At 45.6% G+C, this 19,108-nt stretch overlaps 1 protein-coding gene across 2 annotated transcripts in view; it reads left to right on the plus strand.

The window, feature by feature from the left end:
- PLCG2 (phospholipase C gamma 2) overlaps positions 1–19,108 on the plus strand; it is a 136,861-nt gene that overhangs the window by 68,026 nt on the left and 49,727 nt on the right. For both annotated transcript variants that reach the window (XM_063438256.1, XM_063438257.1), the window contains exons 3-5: positions 3,122–3,265; positions 5,445–5,538; positions 6,984–7,031. In XM_063438256.1, the coding sequence (XP_063294326.1) occupies positions 3,122–3,265; positions 5,445–5,538; positions 6,984–7,031 (286 nt within the window). The remainder of the gene's footprint in view (positions 1–3,121; positions 3,266–5,444; positions 5,539–6,983; positions 7,032–19,108) is intronic.

The raw sequence follows: 19,108 nt of genomic DNA on the forward strand, positions 1-19,108 counted from the left end.
CTACAAAAGATGGCCTTACACCTAGAATATCTGGACAACAGAGGCCGTTGCCAAAACCTCCGCTTGCGCGGCCTGCCAGAGCAAGTAAACTCTCCAGAACACCTTTGTGGGGTACTTACCACAATCTTTAACGGCATCTTGAAATGGGCAGATGAGATAACCATTGAATTTATACTGGTGCACAGGGCTCTCCAGCCGAAGGGACCCCCTAACAGCCCCCCCCAGAGATTTTATCTGCTGACTCTTTACAAGCAGCGCGAGAGACGGGAGACATTTGATTTCATCAACATACTCTGCAACTGTTTTCCAATCTAAGTCCTCCCACACTAGGATACAGAAGAGCCATAAAACCGCTGACACGTGTCCTGATATCGCAGAAAATACGGTATAGATGGATCTTCCCCGTCTGGAATACCTATCTTTTTTTTTTTTTTTTTTTATTGTGCAAAGAATGACATACAAGCTTGAGATGCTACGACGGCAGTAACAAGCCTAATACGAACATACATTGAGATATAGTGTCATGGCATATGAGTAAATTGCACATGTTTATGGGTATAATAAGCAGGCTGAGAGAGCACAAGCTTAAAGAATAGTAAGTTAGAGCATAAAGCATGGTGTATGCTAGGTAGGAGTTACATAAAAAAATAAAAAAATGAATAAGATATTCAGAGTATAACATGCTGGTAATAAAACAGGAGATAAAATGCCACTGGGTACTTGTCACTAAATAGATTTAGGTGATTAGGAATATGGGAATCCCTGTATTACGGACAGGATTAACTGTGGGAGATTCATCCCACACCACACGCTGGCCAGGTCATGCAGTCCAGCACTATTCCAGGTAAGATTATGTTGCGCGCCCCTCTATGGTACTGGGAAAGTAGCTGGGCCTCTTGTATGCAGTTATTAGTGAGGCTGCTGTGCCAGAGTTCCTCACCCTTCAGAGTCCAGGCTCGGCAGGACTCCGTCTCTGCGTTCCCGTGCTCCCTCCCTTCTTCTCCTGGCAGGGTCTCGGGCCAGAGGGATCCTCTGACATCGGGGAACCCATTGTGGATATGGTCAGCTGAGTAAGTATGCCCCCATGCAGACACTCAGCCGAGAGCGAGGTCAATGTGCCGGCTCAGCAGCACATGTTGTGGACATTTCTGTTGGAGATGCGTTCCCAAAAAAATAAAATAAAATACATTTATAAATAAATTAAAAGTAGCTATACCAAATTAAATTTATGTCACTGAGGGCATGGGATCGGACGACAAACTGAGTTCCCCCTAATTATACTTGGGAAAGTCATACCCACACAGCTCACATAGACGGGAAGGACGAGACAAACAATCTTTTCCCAGATTATAGGACGGACCTGACTCACGGTGACTTAACGACGACGGGGACAATCTTGAGTACTGCGAGACTTGATAACATAGTATGTACAGAGACAGTAGGGAGATCAGACGGGAGGGGGTATAGCCGCGAGACACTTGTCCACTGTCTATTTACTGTTCACATGCCAATGGTTATGCAACTTCTGTATGTTTATACCTATGTTCTTTACCAATGGATACACAGAATGCACTACTAGCACATAGTAAACTGGCTTAGGATACTGGCAGCAAGAGGGGAAATGGGATTGCTAGACAAAATGTAAAGGTTTTTTATTTAAACTTACTTGTTGTTGTTCTACACTTCTATATTATTGTTTTGTATCTAACACGTAACCGCAGCTTGGCCATGGTACTCCATTGGTTGTGGTGCCACTATAGCGAGGGGGAGGCTTCTGGTTTTTGACTGGTGCAGGCACCAGGCCGGACCCCCTCCGACATCCGTTACCTTACCCAACACTGATTGGCTCTGCATACACTTCACTTTTTTGGAGTCTGAATCCTCCTTGCACGGGGGCCTGGAAGATTTATCTTGCTCGAACTCCACACCCATACACGGACACAATACACACACCCTACTTTCCCCCCCTCCCCCTGTTCTTTTTTCTTCCCCTCTCCTCTACCTCCTGTCCTACACTCTCACCCGCAACACCACGTGAGCTTATCCACTCTCGGTTCACATATAGCTAACGCTTGTGGGTACATCAGCGGGATGACAACCAACCAGACTTACCGAATGGCTTCCATAAATCTCCTCTCTATAAACGCTAAAGACCTTAATATACCTGAAAAATGATCCCAAGCCCTGGGCTATTTCCATAGCCTTAAATCACACAGAGAGTTCATCCAAGAGACACAATTCCAGGAAGGCCACGCACCCAAAATTACGAATAACCGCTACACACAATGCTTCATGAGTAACAACCCGGATGGGAAATCCAAGGGCACTGCCATCTTAATAAAAAACAAAGAAAAGAAAAAGTTACCTGCTCTCTCTACTTAATCCCTATGTATATTTAGACAAATGGAGGTCATTTAGTTGCTCCAATGGCCAAATATAAAAAATACCCCTCCCTGTCTCATTAGAGATGTCTTTGCCAGAAGCTCAAGGAAGCAGGCTGAAGGGTCAGTGTTAGGACCCGCTTAGGGGGGTCTGCCTTGACATTGGCAGGCGGGCATTCCCTCCAATGGCCATTGGAGCAACTAAATGACCTCCATTTGTCTAAATATGCATAGGTATTAAGGAGAGAGCGCAGGTAACTTTTTCTGTTCTTTGATTTTTACTATATATTGGGGCTGATGTGTACTGTGGTCCTTGCTGCCGACCCAGTAGTGATGGGAGTGAGCGCAGGACTTTTCTTTTTGTAACTGCCATCTTCATACATAAATCCATACAATTCCTACACAAAGAGACACTGATAGATAAAGGAGGAAGATATGTATGAGTCAAGGGTACGGTGCTGACCAAGCCCTACACACTGCTCAACTTATATGTACCTAACACCAAACAAGATCGCTTTTTAAAATCGACCCTACGAGCGATTGAGGGATTCGTTGAAGGTTGCCTCATCATCGGTGGGGATCTTAATGTTGCTCTAAACCCACAATAGGACACATCCACAGGCAGCTAATAGTAAGCTAATAGTAGGATTTTAACTTCTATGGATATGGATATTACATATATGCATTATATTTATCTTTGGTTTATCTAATCGCAACTGTTACATTTTTTCTGTTTTCAGTGGACATCTCAGAAATTAAGGAAATCCGACTGGGGAAAACAGCAAAAGACTTTGAACGAGTGAAAACCGCACGATTAAAAGAAGATTGTTGTTTCACAATTTTCTACGGAAGCCAGTTTGTCCTCAACACGTTGAGTTTAGAAGGTAGGCCCAGTTCCATTCTCTTGGTAAACTACAATCTGTCAGGAATATTCTCGAAAGTGAGAATTCCAAATGAATTTAGAATGTAAAGCGGAAATTGGAAAAAGCCTCACAAAGTCAGCTTTTTATTCCAGTTTCTCACTTTAGTAAATACTGCTATCAGGGCTATTCACTACAGTTAGAATTTAAGGTAAATTAAAAGTTAAGGTTAAAATAGCCAAACTAGTAAAAGTGTCTATGTTTGCAGTGTTTTCAGACCAGCTACTCTGGTCAATTAGAATTTTAGCTAATGCACTACCTTTAGTAAGTAAATGTGTATTTTGGGCTTTAAAATCCTACAGTCTAGTGAAATGGTTTTAGAATAAAGATGGAACGAGGAGAAAGGGGGAAGAAAATAATAAAAAAAACAGAAAGTCAGGATAAGCAATCCAGTTATGTAAAGTGAGAGAGTCACAACTAAGGATAAAACACCGGGAGGAACAAAGGAAGCGTTATCCTGAAGCAACGTCCAGGATTCACATGCATCTTCCAAAACTTGGCCCCAGACATGTAGGACCTAGTCAAACATTCATATGAAACCTAAAGGGTTACTCATACCATGGCTACTTCTGCTGCGAGGAGTGTTGATGGTGGTAGGAGTCTGTATGTGAAGAGTTTGTGCTCACATACAGAGATATTTGCACGTTTGTACCCGGGGGGATAGGTGCAACCCACACACATGTTACTTTGGGAGCCTGGAACTCTGTACTGCCTAATGTTCATTTTGTGCAACAATTGTATCCCGAAGATGTTCTATGACTTTAATACATAATCCAGACCACAGCATTACTTATCGAGCATTTTCATTTGCTGTCTGCTAGGTGGTTCAGTGATTTAATTTAGAATATTAATATTAGTCTGGAAGCGATACTCTTGTAAATTTCTGCAGTCTCATAAAATGGCTCTGCTTTATCGGCAAGAAGGCAGACTGGTTTCCTGAATCTTAATTTGAAACTTCTGCAAACCAAGCCTTAACAAAAATAATATATATATATTTTTTTAACTTAAAGGATATTATTAAAACAAACAAATAAAAATGTGTGTATATATATATTAATTTTGAATATTATTCTTTCCAAATGGCGTATTCAGAGGGCTACTTTTACAATTCTGAGTCTCCTTGGGTGGGTGTTGTATTAATGGAGACACATTGATTTGAGTTTGTTGTCACGTCATGTGTCTTTGTATGGAGAGTGGATGCTTTTAAACCGCTCACTCCCTGTGTATGGATGGTTTAGGGATGACATTATCAAATAAGGATGAGGAGCAAGTTTCTAAAACGTGATACCTTTCACTACTTAATAAATAACTCTAATTGCTCCAAAGTGTTACCCTTGAAGGGATACTCCACGCATATAAAGATATTCAGCTTTATGTGTCTGTACTCTTTCATACTTGTGAACATTTGTAAATTTGCATTATCATAACTGGTGGCAGAAACATCTCCCTAACCTTCAATCAGAAAGCCAGGGAGAATTTTTACCATTTCCATTAGCTCCACACAGCTAACAGAAACAGCGGATGAGCAATACCAGCATCCTCCAACGTTCCTCACTTCTCAGTGAGAAGCACAGGAGAACTGTGATCGCATGCGCAGCTCCAGCACGAAATCTTCTCACTGAAAAGCCATAAATGGCAGCTGTTCAGCCTGTCAGTGTAACGTGGCTATCAGTGACATCATGTACAGCTGTACTTCTGAAGCAAAAGTGGAAATACTGTGAGGAAGGGGCAGAAGTGGTGGAATTGTGGAGAAAACCTGCTATCATTAAAAAATAAAATAAAAATAAAAATACACAAAGAGGTGTAACACAAGCCCTGTCCCAACCAAGCTAACTGTCACCTGACCTACACATTGCCCCTTTACGATGCCATCAATCGGTAAAATCCACCCTGATATTGCAATGTCATATTGTTAAACAAAACTCCTCATTTTATTTACAGAGTAAATCTTTAAAACGGCTGGAAAATCTGGAGCCGGTAAATAAAAAACAAACAAACAAGAAAAAAACAAAACCCAACAGATTCCACTTGCTGAATTCTTGTTTCTGGTGGATAGATTGGATAGCAGCTCGTTTCTGAAATAGAACTTGTTCCAATTGATGTTTTCAATATTTGACCTTTTGTTGTTTGTTTATTTTATTAGCTGATTCTGCTGAAGATGCGGAGAAATGGCGCTGTGGTCTGAGCATTTTAATTGAAGAAGTCTCTGCTGCCCCCACACCATCAATTATAGAAAGGTAATTCTTCTCACTATTGTCGGGCACTGCTTGTAACGGGATCCCCTTTATCACCATCATACAGCACCAGATACAAATTAACAACACTTTTTGCAAATGGTTCCTAAAGGTATAGATGACATTTGGGGATAATGACCTCCCTCACTTCTCTGGGCAGCTGACCTGGGTGCATGCTGCGTTCCTTTGGGTACAGTCAGATCGAACTGGAAAATATACTCGTAGCAGATAAGGTTATGCACTGCCATTGTAGATTAACTAGATTAATTAGTAGACTCTTGTCTGATGTCAATCCATTGTAGATATTATTAACTGGTGAACCATTGTCTCAAAAAAAACCAAGCTGCACAATGCTACCATCCAGATATAGAATATGAAGTGTACCCCATCCTCTACATATGTGGCATCGTGAAGCAACATTGTATAGAACTAACAATAAATGTGTGCGTAGTTATGCAACAAGAGGTGGAGCTAAGCATTATCCTACCACTAGGGTCACTCTATAAAATGGGGAAAAGGCATTATCCCACCACCAACTCTATCCAATGGGGAAACTGTGCATCATCCCACCAACAGTTTTATCCAATACGGAAATGGAAATTATCCCACCACCAGTTCTATCCAATGGGAAAAATGGGCATCATCCCACCACCATTTCTATCCAATGGAGACAATGTTCATCATCCCACCACCAGTACTATCCAATGGGGATAATGTGCATCATCCCACCACCATCTCTATCCAATGAGCAAATGTGCATTATCCCACCACCATCTCTATCCAATGGAGACAATGTGCATCATCCCACCACCAGTACTATCCAATGGGGATAATGTGCATTATCCCACCACCATCTCTATCCAATGGAGACAATGGGCATCATCCCACCACCAGTACTATCCAATGGGGATAATGTGCATCATCCCACCACCTGTTCTATCCAATAAGCAAATGTGCATTATCCCACCACCATCTCTATCCAATGGAGACAATGGGCATCATCCCACCACCAGTACTATCCAATGGGGATAATGTGCATCATCCCACCACCTGTTCTATCCAATAAGCAAATGTGCATTATCCCACCACCATCTCTATCCAATGGAGACAATGGGCATCATCCCACCACCAGGGACTTCAACAAATAGATTTCTTAGACAAGAGCATTAGGGCTGGCCTTGGAGGTGTTTTGCAATGTTTTTTTGCTCAAAAATTTGAAATTCAATTTGAATTACCAGCAATTTAAGCTGAGTAAACATACAGTCTGAATACGTTTATCGTGAATCGAGGGAGCACGTTATTAAACGCCTAGCCAGCACTTTGTGTTGTTTGTATTTACTGCACCACACAGCTGTGCTGTACAACCTATGTTTTGCTTTTAATTAATGCTATTACATAAGCAACATTGAATCCAACCTGTGCGTTAAATTGTGTTCATTTATTTGCAGTTGGCTGAGAAAGCAGATTTACTCGGTGGATCAGACCAGGAGAAATACGTAAGATAATCTCATTATGTGCTTTAAGGGTTAAATGGAATCTAACTAATAATTGTATTGAATGGTTAAAAAGTGCAGCAATGTAAAGATGCGTATTTACACCATAGGCAAATCGTCATCTTCCCAATATCCCTACTATAGTTGCCAACTGTCCGGAATTTGCCAATAAATCCCAGCAATACTACAGCCAGTGTTTTTGTCCAGGTGCCCACAGGGAAGTGTGTAGAAATATCTGCTTTCTTTCCTTTTTCTGTGTGTCAGTTAGTCAGTGTGTCTGAGTGTATCTGTGCACATCTGCGTGTACTGTGTACTTGTTTTGTGAATGTTGGCAACTGTGCAATACCACAACAACACATATCTGTCTGTATGCTGATCATGTATGTGGTAGGTGGGTATGTGTGTGTAAATTTTAATGCACAGTTTGTTATTGTCTAGAGAGGCCAAGAGCTATGGAAAGCCCTTCAAAGCCTTTGTGCTGGTACATGTTTCTCAGTACAGGATGTGCCCTTCCTTAATGCCTCAGGAATTTAATCAAGTTTCTCATAAAATTCAAGCTTTTTTATTGTCCAATTTGGGCCCGGAAATGAACTAAACTGCCAAAGTGATTTCTATCAGACTCATTGTGTATTGTAAATGTGCCTTTTTCCCCATTAATAAGGGATGATGGTGTAATTAATGCATGCACTAAGTACACCCCCAATACGTTAAAAATCTTATCGATCTCCATTTGTCAGTTTCCGGGTCTGTAATCAGTTTACAGAGAATAACTCTGTATCATACATGTTGTCTGGACCCCCACTCTTCCTGAAATTAGTATACATATACGAGCAAAAATATCAGATTGAATCTATATAAACCATTCCAAATTCTAATATCCTCCAAAACCGCTTATGTTTGATATTTGTTCTTTGTTTGCTCGTCTAATTTTCTTACCTTTACCTTGCACCCACATATTCCATTACTCTGAGCAGTTTGTATTTCTCATGTACCGTTGACAGATCTCTATAGAACTGGTTGGTTATTTAGGGTAGATTGGATTAGCCATATTAGTCCAGTAGACAAGATGCCAGAATACCAGAGTATTGCAGTATGCAATGATACCTTTTTTTATTGGACTAACATAATAGTTTAAAGACAAGCTTTCGAGAGTTTTCCTCTCATTCTCAGGTCTGAATCTTCAGATAGGAAAACTCTCGAAAGCTTGTCTTTGAAATAAAAAAGGTATCATTGCATACTGCAATACTCTGGTATTTTGGCATCTTGTCTAGTCCACAGCCTGCCCTGGCTGTGTCTACAGGAAAAAAAATAGTTCAATTTTCATTTACATGTTAACTTGTTATAAAATTATATCTCCTGATCTGTAAATTAAACTTTAATCACACACAGGAGGCTTCTGCCAGGTCTAGAAGGCTATCAACAGAGCAGGATCGAAGAAATTCGAAATTAAACAGTATGTGCAATAAAGGAAGTTTAAACTTTAGATGACTCTTTACAGGAAGTGTTTAGGAAGGCTGTCTAAGTTACATGCAGGGAGGTATGACTAGGGCTGTATAAACAAAGTGATTTAACTCCTAAATGGGAATTGAGCAATGAGACTGCAGTGGCATGATCCATACACCAAGACTGCTTTATTAAGCTAAAGTTGTTTTGGTGATTATAGTGTCCCTTTAACTATATAGACTTTATGGACCAATTTGTGATGCTGGTATTGCTTGCTGTTGCTGTGTTAGGAGTTTAAGAAACGGATACAAACTATCTGTGCTTTATTTTTTACAGTAAACTAAAATCTTGGGAGTCGTATATAGCTACCCTTCCAAGATGCTGTAAAAGGATAAACTAGTTTGGGGGTTCAGTTACACAACTCTTACAAAGCTGGGAGTAAGTGCAGAGTACCGTCTACTCCTTAAACTTTGCAAAGCTCTTATAGCACTACTGCATTAATGAACACTGCAGAGTTAATTCCCCAAATTGTAGTAAATTCAAACATGAATGGCAAAAATAGCCTCTTTGAAATGAATCTCCAGGCCTCTATAGCCCCTGCATCTCTGTAGTAGCCTAAAGCTTGTAATTCAATCTCAATTTGCACTAATTTGGAGTTTAGTGAAATCCTAATTTTAAAACCTCATACATAGGTATCTGTAAATATTAGAAAACTTCTCCTCATTTTACAAGACAAAACAGACATGACTAACTAACCGTGGCCTCCTGTATTGCTGCTTTGTATAAAGTTCATACATATAGGGATAAAGATTGTAATATCATGGGGGGTAAGCAGAGCCGGGAGCCATTTTAGGCAGCTCCTTGTGGACCCGGCGAAATTTGTTTTCAAGCACCTGCCACATGTGACATACCTGATCCCCACCACCCACACCTGTTACAGGAAGCCGTGCCGTGTTGATCGGTGCGCTCCTTCCACACCCTTTAAAACCACACAAGCAGTGACGCAGATCAGGGGCTAGTACACGTCGGCCTTAGCTGGCTGAGATTCACGCCTCAGCGCTTCAGAAGAACCGGACGAAGCAGACCTGCTCACCCTGCCTCCAACCAAGCACACGCTGGTGATGGGGCGCCGTTTGCAAAAGCCTTGGGGTCCTGGCCGAAAACCGGGATATCGGGACCATGTAAGGAATGCCATACAGGTAGCAGCCCGATCTCTGATAGTGACCCACAAAGGGACCATCCATACAATCACCTCGGCAACTGAGGCACTAATTATTTTATCTTTACTGGGACTACTGGAGCCAATGTCTAGCATGAACCTGCAAGCATCAACTAGCACCTGGGATCCAGCTACAGTGGTGGCCTTCACTCCAAGGGCTGAAGCAGGGAGCCGACTACACACCTGACCGCGGCTAGTGCCGATACAGATCATTCTAGCTTTGCAGATGGTTCCCAACCCATTTTATCTCTCTGTTGTATTTTTGCACTTTCCTTGTTTTTTTTATCTTGTGAGATCAGGGGCCTATCGTAAGTGGGATATAACCCAATACTCTTCGGAGCAAGGCTCTATTTTACGTGCTGAGCAACGCTGTTGTCATTGGCATGGAATACTCCCCTCCCCCCTCCTGCGTGGCCCCTCATGGTTAGGGGTACTAGGGCAGATAACCTTCTCAGTTCATGGGGCTATCTCCACTAGTGCACCCTCTCTAGTTTGACCTGCTCTTAGCTAGGTGGAATTCCATTTATGGTATCTAATCCTTGCATAACACCAAATTAATGGATACTGATGCTGTATGATTCATTACAACCCTTTGTGATCCATTCTAGTGATTGCGCTAACACTTCTTACCCGCATGCATTGCCTCTTACCCTAGACCACAGAACACTATCTCTATACCGTTGTACACTGTATATATACTGTTATATCTCTTATACGTAAGTCGAATTCTAGGTCAAGGATATAGTACTTGATAGTATAAAAAAAAGAATAGTGCACCTATTGCCTGATGTCTGCTATTGTGTGAGTATGTTGTCGCTTGACTTGCAGACATGGTCCCTACTATTCACATGTTTTATAAGTGCACTGCAAAAATAAAGAATTTAAAAAAAGATATTAATATCACGAAGAGAAAACCCCTATCGGTTCTTTACATAATTCCATTGTTTGTGGCTCAACAATATTTTTGAACCCAAAGACAGAATTCTTTGTATTTGTTTTTCATACAGTGCTTGGCTTGTTTTTAGTAACTTCCCTCCATATCAGGGTTTGTTTATTAGATTTTTTTTCTCATTCATTTGGCTGAGTTTAAAGAATGTGCCTAGGTCCATTACGTTTGTACCTTTATTATAAATTTGAAACATTCATTACATGGCCCGATAAATATAGTACATTTAGCAATATTTAACAATAACCTATGGGGCGGAGCCTGACTGCCGATGAAGATGGCCGCGGTCTGAGAGAGCTCCGTGGCGGCAAACGCAACATAAGCACAAAAAACGGGCATTAACACAGGCAATCCACCCGTGAACCGAGCACTGCATACCCGACCCACACCAGAGCAAGCTGCAATGGGAGGCGGACGAAAATCCAAGTCCGGAACGGCCGTGGCACCAATCTTCAAAACCAGGTCAGACAGAGAGGCGCCATGCGCACACAGCATGCAGGCCTCGGACTCAGACTCTGACACCAGCATAACTAGCCATAGGAAAGAGACATCACCCCTTACCAGGCAAGACCTCAAGGAACTACTCACAGACATGAAATCCCTAGTGGCAGATGAACTTACTAAGCATCTGGCCCCAATCAATGAAGGCCTGACCGCCCTAACTAAGCGCACACACACGCTAGAATCCAAAATGGCTGACGTTACCGCCATAACTTCCAACCATGAAGACAAATTTAAAGACATGCAAGAACAAATAGCCTACCTGGAAGACTTACAAGAAGACTTTAATAACCGGTCGAGGCGAAACAACATCCGCATAAGGGGCCTGCCTGAATCCGCAGCACCAGAAACCCTTAACGCCATGCTCCTTGAGGCCTTCAGCGGCCTGCTGCCAGACGCCGCGCCATCCGACCTCCTCCTAGACAGGGCACACAGAGCCCTTCGCCCACCCACAGCAGGCTCATCGCAACCCCGAGATATTATAGTTCGCTGCCACTACTTTCACATTAAGGAGGCGATCATGCGGGCCACCAGAGAGACCCCACTGCAGATTGAAGGCCACACGGTGCAACTATACCAAGACCTAGCACCCACGACCCTCCGCAAACGCAGAGAACTCAAACCGCTGACCCAAGCCCTCCAGGCACGGAGAATTCGCTACTCCTGGGGCCATCCCTTCAAACTTATGGTGCGGCGAGACAACCACACATACACGCTATACAGACCATCGGAAGCCCGAGAATTCGCTACGCAACTAGGCCTCCAAGACCTAATCCTGGACTCAAACGCTGCCCCGCAACGACAACCAGCGGCCCAATACGGACCATGGGACCAACAGCCACAAAGGGAACGCGACAGAAGACAACGCCCTAGACAGCCTCCAGCCTAAACCGAAGCCCACTGTTACAGCCGCGTCTTGGCTCCACTCATGGCACCTTCACTTCAAGCCCACCCTACTAACCGACCCCGGACACACAGAACCAACACCATCAGCACTGCCAAGCCGAAACTAACGACCTAACCGCGAACCCCAGAACCGGCCAAAATGCATCCAACACCTATGCCTACCCTCTGACCCTCGGGTCCCACTTACTCAGCATCACTAGGGCCCTATCCCGGCAGACGCGACCACCCACCACAGCTACCCTTGCTGCCGGCCTTGAGGCATACCGGCCTGCCGACCTCAACCTGAGGCCACAACAGGCTCCAGAGACCCACCCCAAGATCCACAAGATGCTGTCCATCATCCACAACCGCAGATGAAGGCGACCTCACCCAGCGATGAAACACTCCACCTCACACCCCAAGACCCGGCTGATGGAGATCGAAATGTGCAAACTCTAAGTACATTGGGACTACAGTAAGATCACAGTGGGGACACCCTTTTTTTTTTTTTGCTTTTTTGCCTTATTCCAACTGCTTGGGGTGGGGGGAAATGGACAGGGTGGAGGGACCCAGGGCCCTGGTGGTCCCCCCTCCCCCCCCCTCTTATGAGGTGGGGAGACGGCGGGCCGCGACGGCCTCGGGCAGGGATGATATGACATGTTATATACACCATGTGGCTCAAACACAACCTCACTTGAGGCACAGGGGGGACTGGGGGAGGCGGGATCGATGGAACACAGTGGGACTCTGGCGGCCTTCCCCCCCCCTCCTCCAACGGGGGTGGGGGATGGCGGGCTGCGGAGGCCCAGTAACAGACGAGGTAACGACTCCCCTGAGTCACAGAGCACGCGACCTGGCTGGAGGACGGGAATGCGTAGACAGTAAATTACAGATGGTCTGGGCCCTGGCGGCCGTCCCCCCCCCCCTCCCACGGGACGGGGGGGGCGGCGGGCCGCGACGGCCTAGAACCACTATGAAAAGGCACTCCCCAATCACTACAATGACCCCAGACACTCGCGGGAGGCACTATAGCCCCTCATGTCCCCAGAGAGACTGAGACCGGGGCAATACGACCCTCCAGCCTGGCCAGACCACCCACACCTAAAGAATGATCAGCCAGGTCAGTGCCACCCTGCCCCAGGCAATCTCAGACAAACAGACTGAATACCGATTGCTCAGTAGCTTAAGACAGGGTGAAAAAACCTGACAAACCATGGGAAGGTCAAAGACAGGGATCCCTGCAGGGAGGTATTTCCCAACCACACACAACTACGGTGGTTTGACACTTTGACACTCCACCCACTTAGGGTACGAAAGCAGTTTCAATTTTGGCTGATCAAGTATAGATACATGATGACAACCCAAACTATTCATATCTTACACGCATGCCATACAGATCCTTGTGATATGTGTAATAACTTGTAACAACTGTTAAAAATGCTTACTTCGCAGGGCACTCATTGTATCCCACGACTTGCTCCCACAACTTGTTCATGTGTGTCCCCCCCCCCCCCCCCCCCCGGACAGAACAGAAAAGTATCTGAAGGGTAAAGCCAAACACAAAAGACGCGACAACCTCTGAACTCCGTTGTACATAGTTAAGAAGCCTACCTTCCAGGTTTCATTCTCCCCGGTTCCTTACTAGGACAAGACTGCCCATACGAACATATTTGCCGTTTGCCGACCACTCTCAGACGAACGACCATTACTCCCCCCACATAACCTGTTCTGTACCGCCGGTCTCCGAATACACTGACCAGTGAGACCCCCGGTACCACAGTTCACCTTTGCTGGCAATCGACGTAAGACCAGCACGTTTACCCCCCTTCCCATACACCTTACCCGTCTTCTGAATCCTCCTGCTGCCCTTCTGGGACCACCCGGGCCCAGACCTCCTCCCTTCCTCCCCACTGACCAGTCCAACACCCCCTCATACGCTACGACACCTGACCAGACCATTCCTGACCATGCCACTCAACTTACATTGTGTCTCCATTAACGCTAAGGGCCTCAACAACCCCAAAAAACGCCATGCCCTATTACGATGGGCACACAACCAAAAAGCAGACATCCTCCTACTCCAAGAGACACACTTCACCCCCCATAAACACTTCCCACTTAGGAACAAACACTACAACCGCAGCTTTCTCGCCAACTCCCCAGAAGCTAAAACCAAAGGGGTGGCCATCATACTTAAAGCATCCTGCCCCCTGAACGACATCCAAACCTTCCCAGACAAACAAGGTAGATACCTCACGCTCACAGGCAAAATAGGCTCCTCAACCTACTCCATCACCTCTCTATACGCCCCTACAACCCCGGACGCGACCTTTTGGCAAACATTCTCAGCACATCTCACTACGATCAAAGCCACATTCACCATTGTAGGTGGCGACTGCAACGCCACACACCACCCGCCCATTGACCGCACCACCAAAACTCAGAACGACCCAAGACCGTCACACAACGACGCTCCCTTCTCCCACTTCCTACACACACACAACCTCCTGGATATCTGGAGAGCCCAACACCCCTCAACTTTGGACTATACATTCTACTCCCACCCTCACAACACTTACTCCCGCATCGATTACTTCCTCATCTCCCCAAACATAACATCGAGAATCACAAACACTTCCATTGGTCACATAACCTGGTCGGACCATGCCGACATCTCCCTTACCCTCTCAATCCCCAACATGACACGCCCCTGGACTTGGAAACTTAACTCACAACTCCTACAAGACAAGCTCATTACCTCGTCCCTAGCGGATGACATTAGGGAATATTTCACCCTGAATGACCCCTCCGTGTCCTCCCCAATCACCCTATGGGCGGCCCACAAGCCAGTAATCAGAGGCAAACTCATAGCAATAGCCACAGCGCGTAAAAAGCAGCACAACAGACAACTAATGGATGCCATCTCAGACATAGGCCGCCTAGAAACCCTCCACAAACGCCACCCGACCCCCTCACACCTTGACCAACTCACGACAGCGAGAGCCCTACTCAAACGCCTCTCCCTCTCAACCACGGCCAAAGCACTCACATGGACCAAACAAAGGTATTATGAAAAGGGCAACAAGGCAGACTCGATGCTAGCTAAACGCCTCAAAAACTTAACAGACACAAAACGAATCTCTAAGATCCGCACATCAGACGGTACAATGAGCACTGACCCACACACAATCGGAAAAACCTTCCAGCAATACTTCACGTCCCTCTACAACCACACCCCGGACCCCCAAACTGACCTCGCTAGATCCTTAACGGACGACTTCCTTGAGAAACTCTCCCTCCCCTCCCTCACTGACACAGCCAGAACTCTTATCTCAGCAGACATATCCCCAGAAGAACTACAAGCAGCTATAAAATCCCTGAAACCCAATAAAAGCCCCGGACCTGACGGCTTCACAGCTATCTATTATAAAACATTCGGAGACATACTCACCCCACGACTATGCAAAGTCTTCAATGCAATGCTCAAAGGCAACCCTCTACCCCCCGACATGACGCAAGCCAACATTACCCTCCTACCTAAACCCGGGAAATCCCACGAAGAACCAGGCCACTTCCGCCCCATTTCACTCTTAAACATAGACCTAAAACTCCTGACCAAAGTCATGACAACGAGAATTAATCCCCTCCTGCCCAAACTCATCAACCCAGACCAAGTAGGCTTCATCCCCCATAGACAGGCACAAGACAACACCAGAAGGGTCATAGACCTAATCTGGTACGCCAACCATAAACGCCTCCCGACCGCCATACTCTCCCTAGATGCTGAGAAGGCCTTTGACCGCCTTCTATGGCCCTATCTATTCGAAGTCCTTCGCAAATTCAAATTCCCACAAGAACTCACCCACTTTCTCCAAGCCATGTACCACACCCCGACTGCGCAGCTACTAATCCCCAATATCACCCCCCCCTCTTTCCCTATACTGAACGGAACCCGACAAGGCTGCCCCTTGTCCCCCCTACTATTCGCTATATCCCTCGAACCACTGCTGGAGACCATACGTATCAACCCACACATCAAAGGACTCAAAATTAGGGACGACACATTCACCATCGCTGCATATGCAGACGACATCCTCCTCACCCTGACTGACCCCATCCCAACCCTGACCACCCTCATAACAACCCTACAAGACTACTCAAAGATATCGGGATACCAACTCAATGCCACCAAAACAGACCTCATGCCGCTCAACCTGACAGAACCCACTATCCACTCCCTAAAACAAGACTTCCCCTTTCGGATTCGCCCAACGGCAATCACTTACCTGGGAGTCCAAATCACTAGCGACACCAACGCCTTATACAAAACCAACTATCCCCCACTCTTCCAGAAAGCAACTCAAAACCTGGAGCGCTGGAAACAGATGAACATATCTTGGCTAGGAAGGATAGCTTCCGTTAAAATGAACCTCCTACCCAAATTCCTCTATGCCTTCCAAGCACTACCCATCCCCTGCAATAAAACGGACCTCAAAAGCCTTCAATCTGCCATAGACCGATTCATTTGGAACGGGAAAAAACCCCGCATCCGCAGAGCCACATTATATGTTCCCAAACTCTCCGGAGGTCTAGGCCTCCCCAACCTTACCCACTATCTACATGCAGCCCACCTGACACAAATCCAACACTGGCATCTCCCCCCCGCACACAAACGATGGGTGGACCTGGAACACCTCATCTTTGGCCGAGACCACCCCTCCCAATACATGTGGCTCCAAAGGCAATACAGGCCACTACCACCCCCCACATCCCCAGCAATCACCCACTCCCTAGACCTATGGGACCGGCTCAGCGACAAATTTGACCTGTCTACAGGCCTCTCACCCCTCACCCCAATCCTCCGCAACAAAATGTTCCAACCTGGCCTCACTCCTCAACACTATGCCCATTTTGAAGACCGAGACATAGTTAGGTTGGGACACCTCTACCCCAATGGCAAGCTCCTGCAATACACGGAGCTCCCCAACCCCGAAACCCTAACCACATTTGATCACTTCCGCTACCTACAACTCTGAAGCTTCGCAGCGTCCGATACGGTTCGCATAGCAGCCACCTCGTCCCTGACCAAGTTTGAAAGAGACACCCTACAGTCACCATCCAGGAAGAGCCAAATCTCATCTATCTACATAAACCTAACCACACACCACACGCAGATAGCCCTCCCATATATTACGGCGTGGGAAAAAGATCTCGGACCCCCCGAGGACCCCACGGACTGGGCCGACATCTGGGCATCTATTAAATCCATCTCAATCTGCGTCACCCATCAAGAACAGGCATACAAAATGCTCTTCAGATGGTACCTCACCCCCTGCCGCCTGAAGGCCATGAAACAAAACCACACCAACCTCTGCTGGAAAATGTGCGGAGAAACAGGCACATTCCTCCACTGCTGGTGGACATGCCCTAAACTTACACCCCTATGGAAAACCATGACGACCCTCCTATCTGGCCTACTCAACAAACCAGTACCCCTTGACCCATGGGCCCTTTTACTCTCTAAGCCCCTGGACAGCTTCACCCGTAGTGAAAATAAGCTCATAGCAAGAATAGCCCTAGCCACACGCCGAGCAATCGCCGAAAACTGGTCCACAACACGTATACCCACTCACTCTCAAATACATACGAAAATCACAGACAGCATAGACATGGACAGACTTACAGCACAGATACACGACACCCCTAATTCATTCCACAAAGTCTGGGACCCGTGGCTCGACGGAAACAATGCCCTCCCATGGTGACACACCAGACTTGACGACCTACACCACCGACGCTAACCACAACTAAGATGAAGCGCACAGCTTCAACCCACCCCCAATCCAACCCCACCACCCTGGGTTCGGAAGGTAAACCCAGAAGGGCAGCAGCACCCTATTCACTCCTCCACAGTTCCTCTCCCCCCCCTTAACTACCCCCCCTACTTAACACCACCCTCCCTGTACCACCCACCCTAACCTCCAGGCCCTACTGACACAACCACAACCTCTGCCCGACTCGAAGGCCAAACTCCCCCAGACAGTTATCCCCATCCCCCCAACAATAGGAGGATCACCACTGAAAGCTTCTGGCTAATGACCCTACGACCTCAACTATCTCTAACAACCGGAATATCCCGGAACAGGTACCCTGAGGGACGCCTCATAACCACCCCTAGAACCCCGTAACTCCACCTAACCGCAGGCAACACGACCCGAACGGTCGCTCACGTAGCCTTCCTAACTCAAGGTCCTCAAAAGAAAAAGTTATGAGAGATACCAAACCACAATGCCAGAAAAATGTCCTACTGAAATATTTTGTATCCTATTGTAACCCCCTAACTAACCAACCTCTTTTTTCTGTAAAAACGTTCACTCACTTTTGTTCATGAAAACTGAAAAATGAAAAATAAAGAATCTTTAAAAAAAAAAAAAACAATAACCTATGATCTTTGTTTCTTAGTTAGATAGTAAGCTCATTTGGGCAGGGCCCTCTTCACCTACTATTCCTGTATGTCATTCATGTTCTGTTACAATTAAACATTTGTCTTGTTTGCCTATTGTACAGAGAATGTTGGTGAAATATATTGGTACTATATAAATAATTGTAATTATATGCCCAATTTCTCCCAAACTGTTGGCATAATTTATTGCCAATAAACAGCTGAAGTATCCACACGTTGAGTGCGAGGGGGCGGAATAGTTTTTCATATTGCAATGGGCAGTGTGTATCATGATGACGCATAAAACCTTGCAAAGTATGTAAATACATAATTATATATCTGTTATTACTGATTCACAAGCAAATTAGATCATGTGTTGTGTACGTGTATATCAAAACAGCAACCCTCATATCTGATGATATACTTCCTCATCTTGGCATGCAAACAAACAAAAACCTTTTTCCCAAAATATACATTCTGACAACAAGGGTTCCTTGTCATAATAGAGTAGATGCAAAATATCATGCGCCACTTCTACCTGCATTACATACAAGTATAAACAATGTCATATCATGGCCCCAAGTAAGATGTTGTGTAACAAGGACACGAGTGACTTGTCCCTGACTTTGGATCCGGACCGGTCC

This window comes from Pelobates fuscus, chromosome 12 (genome assembly GCF_036172605.1).
Source record: "Pelobates fuscus isolate aPelFus1 chromosome 12, aPelFus1.pri, whole genome shotgun sequence".
In the NCBI taxonomy this organism is placed as follows: Eukaryota; Metazoa; Chordata; class Amphibia; order Anura; family Pelobatidae; genus Pelobates; species Pelobates fuscus.